This window comes from Scyliorhinus torazame, chromosome 18, assembly GCF_047496885.1.
Source record: "Scyliorhinus torazame isolate Kashiwa2021f chromosome 18, sScyTor2.1, whole genome shotgun sequence".
NCBI lineage: Eukaryota > Metazoa > Chordata > Chondrichthyes > Carcharhiniformes > Scyliorhinidae > Scyliorhinus > Scyliorhinus torazame.
In genome coordinates, this window is record NC_092724.1 from 101,908,260 (window position 1) to 101,925,953 (window position 17,694).

At 45.7% G+C, this 17,694-nt stretch overlaps 1 protein-coding gene across 11 annotated transcripts in view; it reads left to right on the forward strand.

Moving 5' to 3' along the window:
- Positions 1 to 17,694, forward strand: part of LOC140395389 (putative uncharacterized protein MYH16) — a 459,619-nt gene that overhangs the window by 379,329 nt on the left and 62,596 nt on the right. For all 11 annotated transcript variants that reach the window (XM_072483089.1, XM_072483086.1, XM_072483088.1 and 8 more), the window contains one exon: positions 13,984 to 14,116. In XM_072483089.1, coding sequence (XP_072339190.1) covers positions 13,984 to 14,116 — 133 coding nt within the window. The remainder of the gene's footprint in view (positions 1 to 13,983; positions 14,117 to 17,694) is intronic.

The window sequence follows — 17,694 nt, forward strand, 5'->3', positions numbered from 1 at the left end:
TTTTGCCCATGCTAATCTTCAGTCTGTCCAAAGATTGGCTTGGGTTCATCTTTGACTTTGCACAATCATGTGAAATGAGTGACCGGGAATGACAATTAATTTTGCACCAATGCAAGTAAAAATCTGAAGAGATATGAAATGATTTGTTCTGACCAGTTTGACACTACCATGTAATTGAACAGCTGCCTCTACTGCGTGATGAAGCGAGGCTTGATACAAATTGTCAGTCAGATTCACTTTCTTCAATCTCTGCCACGTGTCTTTGATAGCCATGATACAAATTTAGGGGGGGCGATTTTGAGCCCTCTCTGTCCGTGCAGAAACTCGGCGCAGGCTCAAAATCTGGAGAGAATCGAAAAACATGAGGGATTTGCAATTTTCACGCCCGCTCCCTCTAGCGTCAGTGGAATAGTGCGATTCATGCTGCAGAAGCCCGGGAACCTCATCAGCATGTGATTACTACAGGCGGCACTGTAGCACAGTGGTTAGCACTGTTGCTTCACGGCGCCAGGGTCCAAGGTTCGATTCCCGGCTGGGTCACTGTCTGTGCGGAGTCTGCACGTTCTCCCTGTGTCTGCGTGGGTTTTCTTCGGGTGCTCCGGTTTCCTCCCACTGGTCCCAAAAGTCGTGCCTGTTCGGTGAATTGGACATTCTGAATTCTCCCTCAGTGTACCCGAACAGGCGCCGGAATGTGGCGACTAGGGGCTTGTCGCAGTAACTTCATTGCAGTGTTAATGTAAGCCTATATGTGACAATAATAATAATAATTATTATTATTATTAATGAGCACTCACTTCAGACCTTTCCCTCTCACGGGATATTTGCCGGGCACCAGCAGGTCTGCATAAATGTAAACTTGGCAGCCTCCCCTCCAACGGGGCTACCGGAGGTGAGCATTCAGGCAGCCACGATTTCCCCAGGCTCTTCATGCTCAGGGTGCACTGGAGAGGACATGGGGGAAACCGATAAATTCAACTTGAGGCGGGGGCTGTGAGTCAGTCTCTCAATCTCAGGGGTAGGGGTCCCTAGCAGGCCTTACACCTTCCATTCACTTCAGGGTGCCCCTTGCTTTAATAGGGTCTGGTGGCTGGCACACAGGCATCGCTTACTGTGTCCTCCTTGCTGGGCTTATGACCACATCACTGCTGAGGGTGTGCCCATCCTTACACAGAGCTGAAAAGTGGGTGAGAGGAGGTGAATACTGAGGTTCAGCAATGAGCTTCTTGGGTGGGGTCCCATGAGAGGCCAGGCAACAAGAGCAGAGTGGGGTTCTCAGGAATGAGTTTCATCCTTGTCTCATGAGAATGAAAATCCTCTTACTTGGGAAAGCACAAATGAACTGTTGAACTGAACCCTATACTCCAGGCAGAACTCGGAGGACCAAGGGGTTAAGCTCTATTCAATATCAATTCCACTTGTCTCTCAGCAATAAGGGTTGTGAAACGGGAGAATGAAGGTGCCCTCTAGATAAGTGCTCGTCGTGCTAATTGCAGGCACAAGAGGCATTCAATTGCATGGAATGTTATTGCACCCAGCAACAACTGTCTTCACTGAGTCATTAGTGCTGAGTGTGCGTGGGGTTCGCAAATCTTGGTCCTATGAAATAACAAAGTGGAAGGTCAGGTGGTGAACAAATTGATATTTATTACAAGTGCTATATTACAATAGTGGCCTATCTTAACTAGTGCCTACTTTCACCCGTACCCACTAGATACCTACGGTTTCTTACTCTTCCTCTGCTTCTGCTATATTTAGGTGTATGCCCAGGATCCACAGCTAATGTTGAGGCAACCTGCTGACATCCACACACTATGTCATGCGATGACTTTGACGGATGTCCCCTGCAGGGCCTGGACCTTGAGGGTCCTGGCATACTTTTGTGCAGCAGTGCCGTCTTCCTCAGTGTGCAGGGCTGGAGCTGTGTTGCTTACAGGGAGGGAGGTGTCAGATGGGCTGGACACCCTTGGGGTCACCTGGATGGAGAGCCCTGGGCTACACTCTTGCCAATCATCTTCCCTTTGCTCCTCCATGGGATAGAGGGGCAGCTGGTGTGAGATCCAGAAGCCCTGCCGTCCTCTGGCACAGACATTCATGGATTCCCACCAGTGCCTGCAGACATTCATGGATTCCCACCAGTGCCTGCACTATGCAGTTGAAACCCTGCACCATGGGAGTCCTGAGCTGAACCATGGAGGGGACATCCCCCGCCATGGAGTGCAGTCCTGCACTAAAGTCTACACTGTGGACACCACCCTTTCAGTATTTGCCTTGTTGCATAGATACATAGAAGATCGGAGCAGGAGGAGGCCTTTTGGCCCTTCGAGCCTGCTCCGCCATTCATCACGATCATGGCTGATCATCCAACTCAATAGCCTAATCCTGCTTTCTCCATAGATACATAGAGCATTGTGTGATGGGACGTCTTGTCAGCCTGGCAGTCTCATGAGGGATGCTGCCATCTCTTCCTGATGCCCGTGACTCTATCTTTGCAGTTCCATTCACAACTGTTTCTTGTTTTTTTTAAAAAACAGACTGCCCTCGAAGCCTTTTTATTTCATAAATGCAGGGCACGATCTATTGGTTGCGTCCCGCCGGAATCGGAGAGGGACGCCGGCGGTAGATTCCAGGCGAGGCCACTAATGCGGGATTCCCGATAGTCCTTGTGCCTCACGAGATCTAATCAGATGGGACAGGACCCAGACTCGCATAGTTAAAAGAGCTTGCAAGCTCTTTTAACTTACTCGCGCCAGAACTAAAGGACACCCGGAATCGATTGGCCACGCCACACACCACAATGGGGACCAGGCAGAGTGGCACTTTGGGGGAGTTTTCCAGGTGATCGGCGGTCCAGGGTGGTTGGACTCCGGGCAGGATGCCTCGTACTGCTGGTGCCACCCAGGAACCTTGGAACTGCCAGCCTGGCACCCTGACAGTGGCAACCAGATGCCTCTCTGACATTGCCAGGGTGCCCAGGTGGCACTACCAGGCTGGCAGAGGCACTACCAAGGTGCCAGGCTGGCATTTTGCCCACGCCAAGTTCAGGTCCGTGGGGGTGCCCTGCCCGTGAGAGGTGGAGAAGTTGCACTTATTTTATTTCTGTGGATAAAAGTGAAATGTGAATGGCATCTTTTGCAGTAATGATTGGTGCAGCATCTAACATAGGAGCAGCTTTAGGTCATTTATCCCCTCAAGCAAATGTGTTGTGAGAAAAAACCTTTTCACACGGCAAGTGTTTCGGGTCTGGAATGCACTGTCTCGAAATGTGGTGGAAGCAGATTCAAACGAGGTGTTCAAGAGGGCATTTGTTGTGCGAGGTTATGGGGAAAAGGCAGGAGAGGGGCACTAAGTCGCAATGCTCATTCGAAGAACTGGTGCTGGCAGGATGGGCCAAATGGCTTCCTTCTGCAGCTTAACAAGTCACAGATTTTTGTGAAACCTGCTCCACCATCCCATAAGATCTACGCTGATCTGACTGTGGCCTTTACTCCGCTTTTCTATCAGCCCATGCCCTTGACTTCCTTGTAGATCATAATCTGTCTAGCTGAAGCTAATTAAGGGAGTCAGAAGGCTGAATGTACAGGCGCAAGAAGGTGGAAGGCCAAAAAGGAAGCTGCTGATGTGAAAGAGTTTGATATGTTGTCCCATTAGAGATGAGCCATGAGGAATAATGCATCATTAGGATATATAGTGCATAAACTGGCTATTTAGCCCAGTGACTCCGTGCTGGTGATGATGTCTCCAAATTGTTCTTATCTAACTCTGTCATTGTATTCCTTATCCCTTGTATTCCTTATCCCTCCAAGTCTATCTTTCCCTTAAATCATGACCCCATTTTAACATTTGACAATTAACACCAACTAAAGCAAAACAGCAATAAAGCAATGCAGTATCATTCAGTATATAGTCCTTAAAAGTTTGAGATTACCATATAATAAATACATCATAGAAATATGAAAATCTATGGTTTTAGAGGACTTTGTACAAACTTTGTTAGATCCCGATCTATTACTTCATCTGAACTGCTTCAGCAGTGGATTCTGTTGAAGCTCACAGTTTCATTCATCATTACTGAACTAGACCAACAACACACTGAGGATTCCGAAAGGCTATCTTGACATCATTGATTTCAATGTGAGATGAGTCACATTGAGTTGGTGGCCAGGCACCCGGGTTCAATTCCAACCTTGGGTGACTGTCTGTGTGGAGCTTGCATGTTCTCCCTGTGTCTGCGTAACACACTTGCACACAGGTCAGAGAGTCGTTTGGAGGCTCTGACAACCCGAGCTGGCGTACAGCTGCGGCCCTGAGGGCGACATTTTTAAATGGTCAAGGAGAAGGAAAGAAATCCGGAATCAGAGAGACGAGGAGGATGATGTCAGGGCCGGATGCTGCCTGACCATTATGTTGGGGCGGGGGAGAGCTTGTGACCCCCACACACTATTTGTGTGACCACATTTGAGATCATGACCCATAGTTTACAAACCCCTGCCTCAAACTCATCTATAATATATTCACGTTGACCAGTCCCTGTGGTTGCAAGTTCCACATTCTTTGTAATCTTTGGTAAAGGAAGCTTCTCCTGAATTCCCTATTGAATTCCCTATTCTATCTATTGGCTATCTTATATTGACGGCCTCTAGTTATGTTCTTTCCCACAAGAGATAATATTTTCTTTGTATTCTCTCCCATCAAAATCTTTAAGATTTCTATTAGGTCACCCCTCGGCCTTGTTTTCTCGATCCTTTCCAGATATGTACGCCCACACATTTCTCATATCATCCTTGCAAGCCTTGTAGTACCCTCTCCAGTATCCTTCTGTATCCTTTTTATTATATGTGACAGGGAGTTCACGCACAATTCTGCATGGTCCAACCAAGGTTTGATATCGATGAAGCACTAACCTCCTGACTTGGCCATTCTATCCTTTTAGAAAGGAAGGCTGGTTAACCCGTGTCACAACTTTTCATGATCGGTGTTTTCCTCTAGCGAAACTTGCACCTTCCCACTCACAAGTGACATCCCCATTCTTCACACCGACGTGTACCACCTCACATTTATCTGTGTTCGTACCATCATTTGCCAATTACTTGCCTATTCTGCCGGCTCATTAATGTGCTCCTGTGATTTGTTGCACCCCTTCTCGGTATTGATGATAATCCCTTCCCACGCACCCCCAATTTCCGCAAATTTAAGAATTGCATTTTTGATTCCAAAGTCGAAATCATGAGTAGTTGTCCCAGCACTGTGCCTCATGGAACAGCACTTCCCACCTTCTGGCATTCTGGATAACTACACATTACTCCCACTCTCTCTGCTTTCTGTCTTGAAGCCAGCTAGTGATCGATTCCCCTGACTCCATTTCAAAGGCCCTTTTAAAATCCAGATAGATCACATGCACCAGTAACTGGTAGCTACCAAGAATAGAGGAATTGTTGGTGGTAGACGGTTGTCTATTTTTAAATACTGAATGTGTGCGAGGATATTTTTGATTCACATTTCGCCGCACGATTCAGACCCGGGCACAAGAGGAATATCTATTTATACTTTCTGATGGCAAAATGGGAGCAAGAGTTCAGGAGGACAAAGGAATGGGCAAATAAAAGATGCATTCAGTGCAGAGACTTAGAAGTAATAGGTTTTGATGAATGGAACAATAAAAGGAATGTCCTAACGGTACGGGTTCTTAACCACCTGGATGGACAGAGAGATCTAGGAAATCAAATATGTTGGCGCAGTTAGAAAAGGCCAGAAAACGGCAATTGGGATTCTGGGTTCTATATGTGGGACATTGAGTATAAGCAGGACGTTGTTTAAGTGTTGCTTGCTGAGCTCGGCACTCCGTCATCGGAAGGATGTAAAAACTGTGGAAGCATTCATAAAAATGGTCTAAGGAATAAAAGGTTATAAAGAAAGGCTCAAAAATTTGAATCTTTTTTTACTTTTGAGGATGAAGTTGGAAGCTGAGGGAGGTTTGCGAAATTATGAAAGCTTTAGTGAGAATAAATGGGGCAAAGCTTATAGTTGGTAATCAGTGGTAAAGGAGCAAGACACTCAAGTTTGTTATTAAAGTGCAATGAGGCCAGGTTGGGAGAAATGTTTGCACAGAGCTGGGTATGAGCACGTGGAAGCTTTACTACAAGTATCTATTGAGACAACAGATTAAAACATCATTTAAAAGGGAATTATGTAAATATTTGAAAATATACATATAAAAGGCACTTGGAGAAATGACAGAGGAATGCGATTAAGGTAAATAGTTCAATTTGAAGAGCTAACACGGTCACAGATGAGATGTCCTAGATATACATTCATCTGCTGTGCAATAATTTCTGCGATTGAAAAGCTGTAGAAACATTTTCTGTACAAAAAAAGCCAGCCCAATGCGAGCCTTATTAAACAGATCCAAGCCAGATGGTGAAATATGAAACTAGACAGAGATCCTTTTCTTGATATTGGGTTAATTCACGGAATGCAGTATTACATATCTCTGCCTCCTACCTGCCAACTCCCCAGTGTACCAGCAGTCCATTTTTAATGATCATTTGAATATAACAGTTAAACAAATTAATTAATTAATAATCCATTAAAGGGGTACTGTAACAAAAATCAAAAACTTTGACAAAGGGGTGGCGCAGTGGTTAGCACTGCTGCCTATAGCGCTGAGGGCCCGGGTTCAATCACGGCCCCGGCTCACTGTCCAGGTGGAGACTGCACATTCTTCCCATGTCTACATGGATCTCACCCCCACAACCCAAAGATGTGCCTGGTAGGTGGATTGGCCATGCTAAATTGCCCCTTAATTGGAAAAAGAATAATTGGGTACTCTAAATTTTTTTTTTTTAACTTTGACAGAAACTTAGCAAATTAAATTAAAATAACACTCCCAGGACTGATGATGCACTCCCAGCCCCTGTGATGCCTGCCAGTTGGGATAGGTCCCAAGAGTACCAATGGACCCGGCATAATCCATTCTGTTGACACCAATCTGATCCACACCAGTCATTCAGCCCCAAAGAGTCTGAGTTGCTGTGGCAACCTACACTGTAATCTGTATATTGTAATCTGGAACTATGAATAGTGATGGAAGAGGCTACAAATTATTTTCAGCACTTGGCTCACCAGGGATCTCCCCTGTTCTTACCACCTGCCATTAGTGCATGTTGGCAGGATTTGCAGTTTATGTGTTTGGCTACATTATAAATACATCTTCCTTGACCATGAAGTGATGGAGGTGGTGGCATAGTGGTATTGTGATTAGACGAGTAATCCAGAAAGCCAAGGTAATGCTCTGGGGACCTGTCTTCATATCCCACTCCGGCGGAATTCAATAAAAAATCTGGAATTTAAATTGTAATGATAACCGAGAAAGCATTGTCGATTGTCGTACAAATGCAGAGGAGAAAGCCTTGTTGATTGTCGTAAAAATGCATCTGTTCCACAATGTCCTTCAGGGAAAGAAATCTGCCATCGTTACCTGGCCTAGCCTACACCTGTCTCCAGACCCACCGCGATGTGGTTACCAATGAACTGCCTCTGAAATGGCCTAGGAAGCCACTCAGTTGTATTCAGAACTGCTAAATCGAAGTCAATAAGGAAGGAAACTGGATGGCACACCCGGCATTGACCTAGGCACCGGAAATGACAGCAGTAAAATCAACCTTGGCAATATCACCGTTCCTTCATTCGCAAAATCCTGGAATTCCCTCCCTAAGAGCACTATGGGTGTGCACCTCCTCAGGGGTAATTAAGATGTGCAATAAATGCTCACTTAGCCATGTCCCCATCACATGAATGGATAAAAATAAAGTTCTGAAGATGGACTTGAACCCAGATCGTCTAGCTCAGAAGCAGGTATGCTACCTATTATGCCCCAAGACCTCCATTCAGCCCCTGCTAGACCATAAGACCATAAGATATAGGAGCGGAAGTAAGGCCATTCGGCCCATCGAGTCCACTCCACCATTCAATCATGGCTGATTTCAACTCCATTTACCCGCTCTCTCTCCATAGCCCTTAATTGCTCGAGAAATCAAGAATTTATCAACTTATGTCTTAAAGACACTCAACGTCCCGGCCTCCACCGCCCTCTGTGGCAATGAATTCCACAGACCCACCACTCTCTGGCTGAAGAAATTTCTCCTCATCTCTGTTCTAAAGTGACTCCCTTTTATTCTAAGGCTGTGCCCCCGGGTCCTAGTCTCCCCTGTTCTTAATGTTTTAAGTGCCATTAAAAAAAATAAACTAATGAACAAATTAACTGACCCTTAAAGGGGCAAAACTAAACTAAACTTTAAAGAAAACCTATTAAATTCAAGTAAATTTATGTTCTCAGGGCTGACTACACAGTCCAGCCCCTATGGTGCCCACTGCGTACGGAAGGCCTCAAGTGTGATCCTTTCGAGATGAACCTAGGCATGTACAAAGCTACAGAATGGGGAAAGTCGGCATGGTCTGATGTCCCACTGTCTGAAACTGCCAGGAGCAGATGTATGAAGAGGTCCTCATGCAATGTACAGTTACAATTGTCACTCTGCAATCTTAAAGTCGAGTGACAGATCTTCAAACACATCTTGTAGATGCATTTACTGGCATACAAAATGAGCAGGTTGGCACATAACTTAGGCTGCTTGTGTTCCTTACACTTGAAACATGCCCAGGCTTAGATAACATAGAGCAAGTGAGCAGCGCTGGATGGAGGATGTGCTCAATGACCCTCTTCTGAACCCATGGCTTCCATTGAGGAGACCATATTGGATGTCAAAGCCTGCAGCATTATTAATAAATCATGGGACGGGTGAAGGAAAAGCTCATTCCAAGCTCAGAGCTGGTATCACATGACCTCATTGAGCATTGCCCTTCCTGCTCCCACCCCAATCTCACACACCCCTGTATTGATGTTGTAATGAAAATCTAAGAGTCTGAGCAGACTTGACAGGATGGATGCTGAAAGGATGTTTCTCTTTGTGGGAAGTCTAGAACAGTTTAGAAATGTGGGCTCTCCCATTTAAGACTGAGCTGACAAGAATTATTTCTCTCTGAGGCACATTACTCTGTGGAATTCTCTTTCCATGAGAGCAGTGGAGGCTGGACCATTGAATATATTCAAGGCTGAATTTAATGGACTTTTAATCGACAGGGAGTCCAGGGTTAAGGTGCCAAACACCAGTGGGCTAAATAGCTGGCTTGCAATGCAGAACAATGCCAGCAGCGCGGGTTCAATTCCCGTACTGGCCTCTCCGAACAGGTGCCGGAATGTGGCGACTAGGGGCTTTTCACAGTAACGTCATTGAAGCCTAATTGTGACAATAAACAATCATTATTATTAAACAGGGAAGCAGTGCTGAGGCCAATGTCAGATCAGCCATGATTGTATCAAATGACAGAGAAGGCTGGAGAGGCAGAATAGCATTGTTCTGCTCCTGATTCTTGTGCTCTTAGAATCATAGAATCCCTACAGTACAGAAGGAGCCATTCGACCCATCAAGTCTGCACCGATCCTCTGAAAGAGCACTCCATCCAAGTCCACTCCCCCTCCCTATCCCAACAACCGATTAACCTAACATACACATCTTTAGAAGCTGACGGGTAATTTATTATGGCCAATCCTCCTAACCTGCTAATCTTTGGACTGTGGGATGAAACTGAAGCTCCCCCACACAGATACAAAGAGAGCATGCAAATTCCACACTGGCAGTCACCCAAGGCTAGAAGAGAACCCAAGACCCTGGTGCCACTATGAAAATGCTGTGAACTTTATGGCCTGAATTTTTCATTGTTAGGATCCTGGATGAGAACCCAACAATTTGTAACACTGTGAGGAAAGGGTACTTAGCCCCAGGAGTAATGACTCTGATCAATAATCTTTTATGTTAAACAAACTTTAATTTAAACACAGAATCAATCACTTGAGCAACAAAGTACAGTTAACAGTTGAAACACGTCTTCAATAAAACGATAAACTTTAACTTACTCCCAATACCTGCAACTATATATATATTCCAATTAAGCAAACCAATATAATTCAGAAGCCACTCATAAATAAAGTTAATACTCGGGTTTACTTTCTTTTCTCTGTGCAAAGACATTGGAGAGAACCTGTCAGGAGTCAGCTGAAGACCTGTCTTGTCAGATTAAAATCCTATAACAAATTGCAAACTACAGACAGACCTGGCTCCACCTCTTAATTACATCATAAGGCATTCTTTGGTCTCCTCCCAGTATGATGTCCCATAACCTGTTTATCAAGGACTAAGCACCATCCCTCATAAATTACATGCATCCCAGGGAACCTCCAAAGTCCAAACAATGTTTCATTAGATAAATTTCAAACAAGTAAATGGTTAAAATCAATGATTACCTCACTTTTACATCCCCTTAATCACAGCATTAGCAGATATACATACGCCTGTATGTATCTTAAATCAGGATTTTTAATAGCAATACTAAAACAAATATAAAATATAATAGATAACAATTTTTTACATTTATCACACCATCCATTGGGTGGGTGCACTCAGCGGGCATGGAAGTGGGTGCAAAACGTGTTTCTGGATGGGGTTGGCCCAGGAACATGTTTCCATGCTGGCTAACCAATTAACCCGCATTGGGAAAAGGAGGGCGGGCACCGAGAAAAGTGAGGGTGTGGACTGGCGCTTCTAATGTGCTCTCTCAGGGGACTGCAGACCTGATACAAACTATGCAAAAATATGCCTGGCCAGCGCGTTCAAACACAAACTACAGTCTCCAGGCGCCTTTTAAAATTTTATTTCAACCCGGGCAGCTTGTCCCACCTTGGAGCGAGGTTGAAGCTAAAACATAAAGGCTGACTGGCCAATCGACTGGGCTAAATTGGCTGTTTGATTGTTGGCGGCTGCACTTCTGTCTCTCGTGCATGCCCACTGACTGAACTATTGCACCAGTTCGCGATGACGTCAGATGTGCACTGGCAACTTTATATGCGATTTAACATGCTTTCGGATCAGGTGCACGACCACCTGAGCAACGTTAAATTCTGCCCTAGGTTTTTGAATCATAGATTGGCCTCAAATGGACCAAACATCCCATTCAAGCAGGACTGATACGTTTTGCTCGGGTCCACGAGCAAAGTCTAATTGCAGTCCTGCGCTCTCCTGAAACATCTTTAATTATTGCTCGTTTTGAAGCACCTAGCTAATTCCCATTTTAAAGAATTTAGTTGGAGATTTGATAAGCGGTATTCAAAATCTTGAAGGTTCTGGACAGAGGAAATGAAGAGATATTGTTCCCACTCGTAAAAGGACCGAGAACGATGAGGGCACGGACTTAAAGACATTAGTAAAAGAAGAAAAATAGTGAGTGAGTGGTTGGGGTCTGGAAAGTTCTGCCAGGCAGTGTGGTGAAACAGGTTCAATTGAGGCAGTCAAACGGGTGCTAGACCGATATCTGAAGAGGGAGGTAGTGCAGGGTCATGACGAGAAGGCGGAAGAATGGAACTAGGTGAGTTGCTCGTTTGTAGAGCCGGTGCAGACACAATAGATCGAATGACCTCCTTCCGCAGCATAATAATTCTGTAATTTTGAATTTAGCATCTCTTTTGACAGTGGTTTGGGGCAGGGATATTAACCATGCTCCATTTTAATCAATTTTTCATTTAATCGATTTGCAATCACCTCATATTTCTGCCTCTGTGTCACTGTCTTGCCCACTGAAGGAAATGATCTATCATTATTTTCCTCTGTGTAATCACAAAGGCCTCTGCAGCCAAGCCTGAATCTGCTTGGGACCCAGCTTCTCATTTTCTTTTCATAACTGCAACCTTTCACCCGTGGTAACGCTGAAGTGAGCCTGTTCTGCTTCCCTTTCTAATGCTTCTGCATCCTTCGTATAATGGGAAGCGTAAAGTCATGTGCAGCACCACAGGAGCATGTGGGCTTAAGATCTTGCACAAGTTCAACATCAGTCTCATCCTTTTGTATTCTGCACCACTAGATAAGCCACTGTTAGCTTTATCTATGTGCCCTATGGAGAAACAGCGTCGGAATAGTGGTAGGAATTGGATGGCTTTTGCAAAGAGCCATCACAGGGACAATACGCCTGAATGGCCTCCTTCTGTGCTGCCTGGTTTTATCTGTGAGCAGCAGATTCCACCTAGCTTACGACAGTGTAGGTCTAAGGTCTTGCGCAAGCTCACCATTCAGAATTCAATGCTGCTGTTTTGGGAGATCGGTTCCTGGCACAGGAGAGCCTGACGAGGCTTTTGTTACCTATTTAGTGCCTCATACACAGGGTGCCTGGGGACAGAGACATTACAGGCTCCTCTGTTAAGTGAAGCTGTATTAGCAGATTTTCATTGATAATGAGACAAACTGCACATTTTATTTAATAATAGGGGAAGCATTGCAGGAATTTACAGCGGTGTATATTACAGCTGGCAGGAAGCAAACACGTTCAACGACATTCAAAATCCTGCACAATTGTGACTGCTGAAACCACATACCCTCTCGAGAATTGCCAGACTATTTTGTTCCTTAAGTTATTGAGTTATTAATTAAATTCCTTTCCTCCTTTTATCTCCTGTGTGGTACAATATAGGAATGAATACATCCATGGGCTATGATACAGTTAGAAAATGTCACTCTTTATAGATATGAAGGATGTGAGCAATGTAACATCTTTGTTTGGATCATTTGGAGCCGAGGAAGTCTCGGTGAACAAAGCAGTAATCCTGCAGTTTGGTCTTGGCTGGTTTTAATCAAATTCTTCACGCAATCAGTGGCCTGTGGGCACCATCTAGTGGTATAATGTGGAACTCTTTGGTGATTTGGAAATGCCGAAAATCCCCCTGTGAAGGGAGAGATCAGTCAGTGTAGCTGAATGAGAATGCGCTCTGCTCCATCCCCTACTGCAGAGGGGCTATGAGATAGACAGTTACCACAACACTTAGTGACTGCCAGTGAAAGATACCCATGTGCCCTGGTTAGATTTGTGCTCTGAACAATGACTTGAATTTACGTAGCACCTTTGATGCAATAGAATGTCCCAAGCTACTTCACCAGAACGTTATAAAGCAAAATATGGCACTGAGCCACTGAAGGGAATGTTTGATCAGATGACCAAAAGCTTGGTCAAAGAGAGAAAACTTTAAGCAGCTTTGTAAAGGAGGAAAGTGAGGTCGAGAGGCAGACAGGTCCAAGAAGGATATTCCAGAGTTTAGGGCCCAAGCACGTGAAGTGTTTGGACTTCATATTTCCTTTGCAACCAACAGATTTTTAATTAGTAACAGGTTGAAGGGTTATGGAGAACGGGCAAGCCGGTAGAATTGAGGCCATGATGAGATCAGCCATGATCATATTGAACGGTGGAGCAGGCTCGAGAGGCTAAATTGCCCACTTCTGCTCCTCGGTCTTTTGTTCTTAGAAAGAACTATTCTGCCTAATTCCACCTTCCAGCTCTTGGCCTGTAGCCCTGTAGGTAAAAGCACCTCAAGCACAAATCTGGTGTTCTTAAATTAATCAGGGGTTACGGGGGGAAGGCAAGAGATTGGGGGTGAGGAACATATCAGCCATGATCGAATGGCGGAGCAGGCTAGATGGACCGAATGGCCTAATTCAGCTCCGTATGCTTCTAACACAGGCCATACATTAGCAATGTGCTGGATCTTTATCAGCCACTCCCTTATCATCCAGAGCGCAGGCTTCTAATTATACCGTTCAGGGCTCAAGCTTCAAAGAATGGGGGCCATGCAAGTTTAGTCAGCCACAAATTCTTTTTTAACCCGTTTCCCCAGTCTCTTCCTGTGTGGCAGGGCCTTGCCAGTAAGCACCTCCCAGTGTGACTGGGGCCCGATCAGGATCCCCGAGGGAGAAAGGGGGAGGGCTGAGAATCTGGGCAGTATGGAACAGTTCACGGGTGCATATTCTTCTCATACTGTTAACACAAACAAAATTTGGATTGACTTGGAAGAGTTTTGAAAATGTTTTTAGATTAACCTCTGTTTGCTAACAGGAAGAAGCTGAGCTCTCGTTTGCAGGAGGCCGAGGAAGCAGTTGAGGCGGCGCAGGCCAAATGTTCCAGCCTGGAGAAGACCAAACAGCGGCTGCAAGTCGAGGTGGAGGAGCTGAGCATTGACCTGGAGAAGGTGTGTGTCCTGTCTACGTCTTGTATTGTTATGCTCTCGACGTCGCATAAGCTGCTTCCTTGATGTGCACATTGACAAAGGAATGTTCAGACTTGGAGATAGCTTTAACACGTTTATTAAACTATTAACAATTCTCCTATTTGGATTCGACGCTACTGTTAATCCTTCTGTAGCTCTGCTCCATCAGACTGACTAACCAGTCTGCTACAATCCATGTGGCGGGAGTGATGTTCAATCAACCCTGTGTCTGTACTCACTGAGAGTCTCCACTGGAAAGAGACTGAGCATGTGTGATGTGTCCTTATATATGGGTTGGTGTAATACCCCCCTGTGGTAGTGTCACATCTGTGTGTATCGTGAATGCCCATTGGTCGTGTCCTATCTTACTGACCTATTGGTTGACTGTCTGTGTGTCACGTCTCTGGTGTTCCCTCTAGTGTCTAGCTAGGTGTAGTGTATGTACATTAACCCTTTGTCTACTTAGTGATGTATATCACCACATCCCCCCTTTTTTCGTGTTATGTATTTTCTGTACAGTGTTAAAAAAAATTGAACAAACTAGGTAGATGAGTGTTACTCTGTACAAGTTATGATAACAGTGATCATTAAACAATAAGTCCAAATCATATGCATGAGTCCAAAGTTCATTAATTATTATAGTCGAGTGGCTTTCTTGTTTGGTTGGTGAGTTGGTGATGTTGATGGTGACATTGCATTGTAAACGCCATCAGTGTCCCTGTGCTGGAGGAACCAAGAAGTGGTCAAGTCACTTCGTTGTCTGATTTGGACTCTTTTTTTCCGATGCTTGTGGTGGTAATTCTTGATGACATCTGTCCTGAAAGCCAGGTTGCCTGTTGGTAGTGCAGCAAACGTGAATTGGTAAGATGCATCGTCCTGCCATGACATGTCATTGTATTGAGCTGAGCAGTAACAGTGTCTCTCATGGGCAGAGTTGTACCAAGTTGTACCAGTCGTAGTTCCATTGGTGTTGTTTTTGGCGTGCTTGTTGTCAACGTTGTTGCCTTTGGTACGCTTCTTGCCATTGTTTCTGATGTTGTTGTTGTGTTGGTTTGTTTTGTTGGCGTGTTTGCTGCGCTCAAGGACCACACTCTGTGGATAACACGAGTCCTTCACACAGTTATTCGTGTCAGCGTCCTTTGTGCCATCTGCTGTCTCCTTGAGCGTGCCGTCACTGGGTTTGCAGCGCTCCCCGTCTGGAGTCATGTCCGGCTTACTTGAATCAGCTTTGGCTTGTCGATGCTCCCCGTCTGGAGTCTGGTCTGTTTCACCTGAGTCAGTTTTGGCTTCCTGATGCACCCCGTCTGGAGCCCTTTCTGGTTTACCTGCATCTTCTGAGGTCTATTGATGCTCCACGTCCGGAGTCATTTTAGGTTCCCTTGAATCTTCTGAAGTTTCGTGATGCTCCCCATCCGGAGTCAAAACAGTCAGGAATGCATTTGCTTGCGGAGATGCTCGAGCGAGTGAGGTTTGAAGTAATATGGTGTCACTGGAGTCACCAGTAGTCTCACTGTGATTGTCGAGTGCCTCTGTACATTCTAGCTGAGGTCTGTCACGTTGCACATCTGGTATGGGAAGTGGGATGCCGTCGTCACTTGTCTCACATACAGTGGGTAGAGCCTCAGTATCTTCTTGTCGTTCACTTGAGCTGGGTAGACCGTCAGAGTCTTCTTATGGTGGCTCAAATAATCTGAGTGGACTGTCATAGTCTGCTCGCTGTACACTTGAACGTGGTAGACTGTCAGAGTCTTCTTCTTGTTCACTGGAGCGTGGTAGACTGTCATAGTCTGCCTGCTGTACACTTGAGCATGGCAGACTGTCATAGTCTTTCTGTTGTTCACTTGAGCATGGCAGACTTGCATCGTCTGCTGCTGGTTGCTCAGAGGAGGTTGCTAGACCCTCATGGTCTTGTTCATGCAAGGACTGCTCTTTGGAGTCTTGCATTGCTTCTATCATGGAGGCTGTCCACGAGCTCACTGTGGAGGCTTGTGTCACTCCTCTGTGGAGTCTTGCAGCATTCCTTATGTGGAATCGTGCATTGGTCTCTCTGTGGAAACTGTCATCACTTCTTGTCCATGCAAGGACTGCGCTCTGGAGTCTTGCATTGCTTCTATCGTGGAGTCTGTCCATGAGTTCGCTGTGGAGTCTTTCATCGCTTTCTGTGTGGAAGCTGGGACCCTTTGTGGTGCGTGGACCACTCTCTGTGTGGAGTCAGGGACCCTTCGTGGTGCGTGGACCACTCTCTGTGTGGCAGCAGGCCGCTCTCTGTGGGCTTGTATCACTCCTTGTCTCTTGGTGTCAGGCTGCAGCATAATCTTGCACTTACGAGTCGGGATGTCGTATATGCTGGGCTGAAGATTCCCGAATCTGAAGAACTCGTCGTCGGGGTCGTCAATGTGCAACACGTCTAGTTGCAGTTCGGGTTTGGTACTGGGGTAGCCTCCCAAGGTGACAGCTTCGTCTGAGTCGTTGTGTTCCAAGTCCATATCATCACGTTTTGTGTTGGAGCTGGCATTGGGCTTGCGATGTCCAAAGAAGAATTCAAGGTCTGAATCATCTCTTTGAGCGGTGCTAACTGCTTGTTGCACGGTTCTGTGGAGGTTACTTTCAGCTACTGGTCGAATTTCAGGCATTGTGCTGTTGTTCCAGGTGAAAGAACCTGGTTTTGAGGCTTCAAATTGTTTTTTCCGTGTTTTGGGACATTTCCCCTTTAAGTGGGCGTGGTCCGGGGCCTCTGACGTCATGACGCTTGTGACGTAGAGCGTAGGAAGCGATTGCGCATGCGCAGATCGCTGTTCCTTTACTTGGGGCCTTTTTCACAATTGCACATGTGCGACTTCTCGCGCATGCGCAAATGGACCTTCCTGTTCTGTGCGCTCTTCGCGCACCTGCGCATGTGCAGCACCTTTTCCAAGATGGCTGCAATTCAAAACTGCCGTTCGTTGCTGCAAGCCTACCTCGCGGTGAGTTTTGGCGCCTCTTTTACCTTTTCTTCTTGTATGTTCCTCGTGGAATTCTTGGAATTTGTCCAGGACTGCCTGGAAATCACTCTTGTTTTGCCCTTTTGAGTATTTGAAGGTCTGGAAGATTTCAGCTGCTTCTGAACCCGCGATGGTAAGTAGAAGCTTTATTTTCTCTGCATCCTCCACGCCATCTAGGTTGCACGCTACCAGGTAGACCCCGAATCTCTGCCGGAACCATCGCCAGTTTCACTGAGATTGCCTTGGTACTGGAGCGGTTATGGAACCGGAATCCCGACAATCATCTTGCCTGGCTGTTGTTGCTGATTGTCACTGTTTTTAATATGGATTGAAACAGTTAATTCCTGGAATCATGTTTTGTTATGCTCTCGACGTAGCATAAGCTGCTTCCTTGATGTGCACGCTGACAAAGGAAGGTTCAGACTTGGAGATAGCTTTAACACGTTTATTAAACTATTAACAATTCTCCTACTTAGATTTGACGCTACTGTTAATCCTTCTATAGCGACTTCCGGGTGCGGCGATGACCAGCTGAGTCGCACGTTTCGGCAGCTCCCGGTGAAACGGACTTTTGGGCTC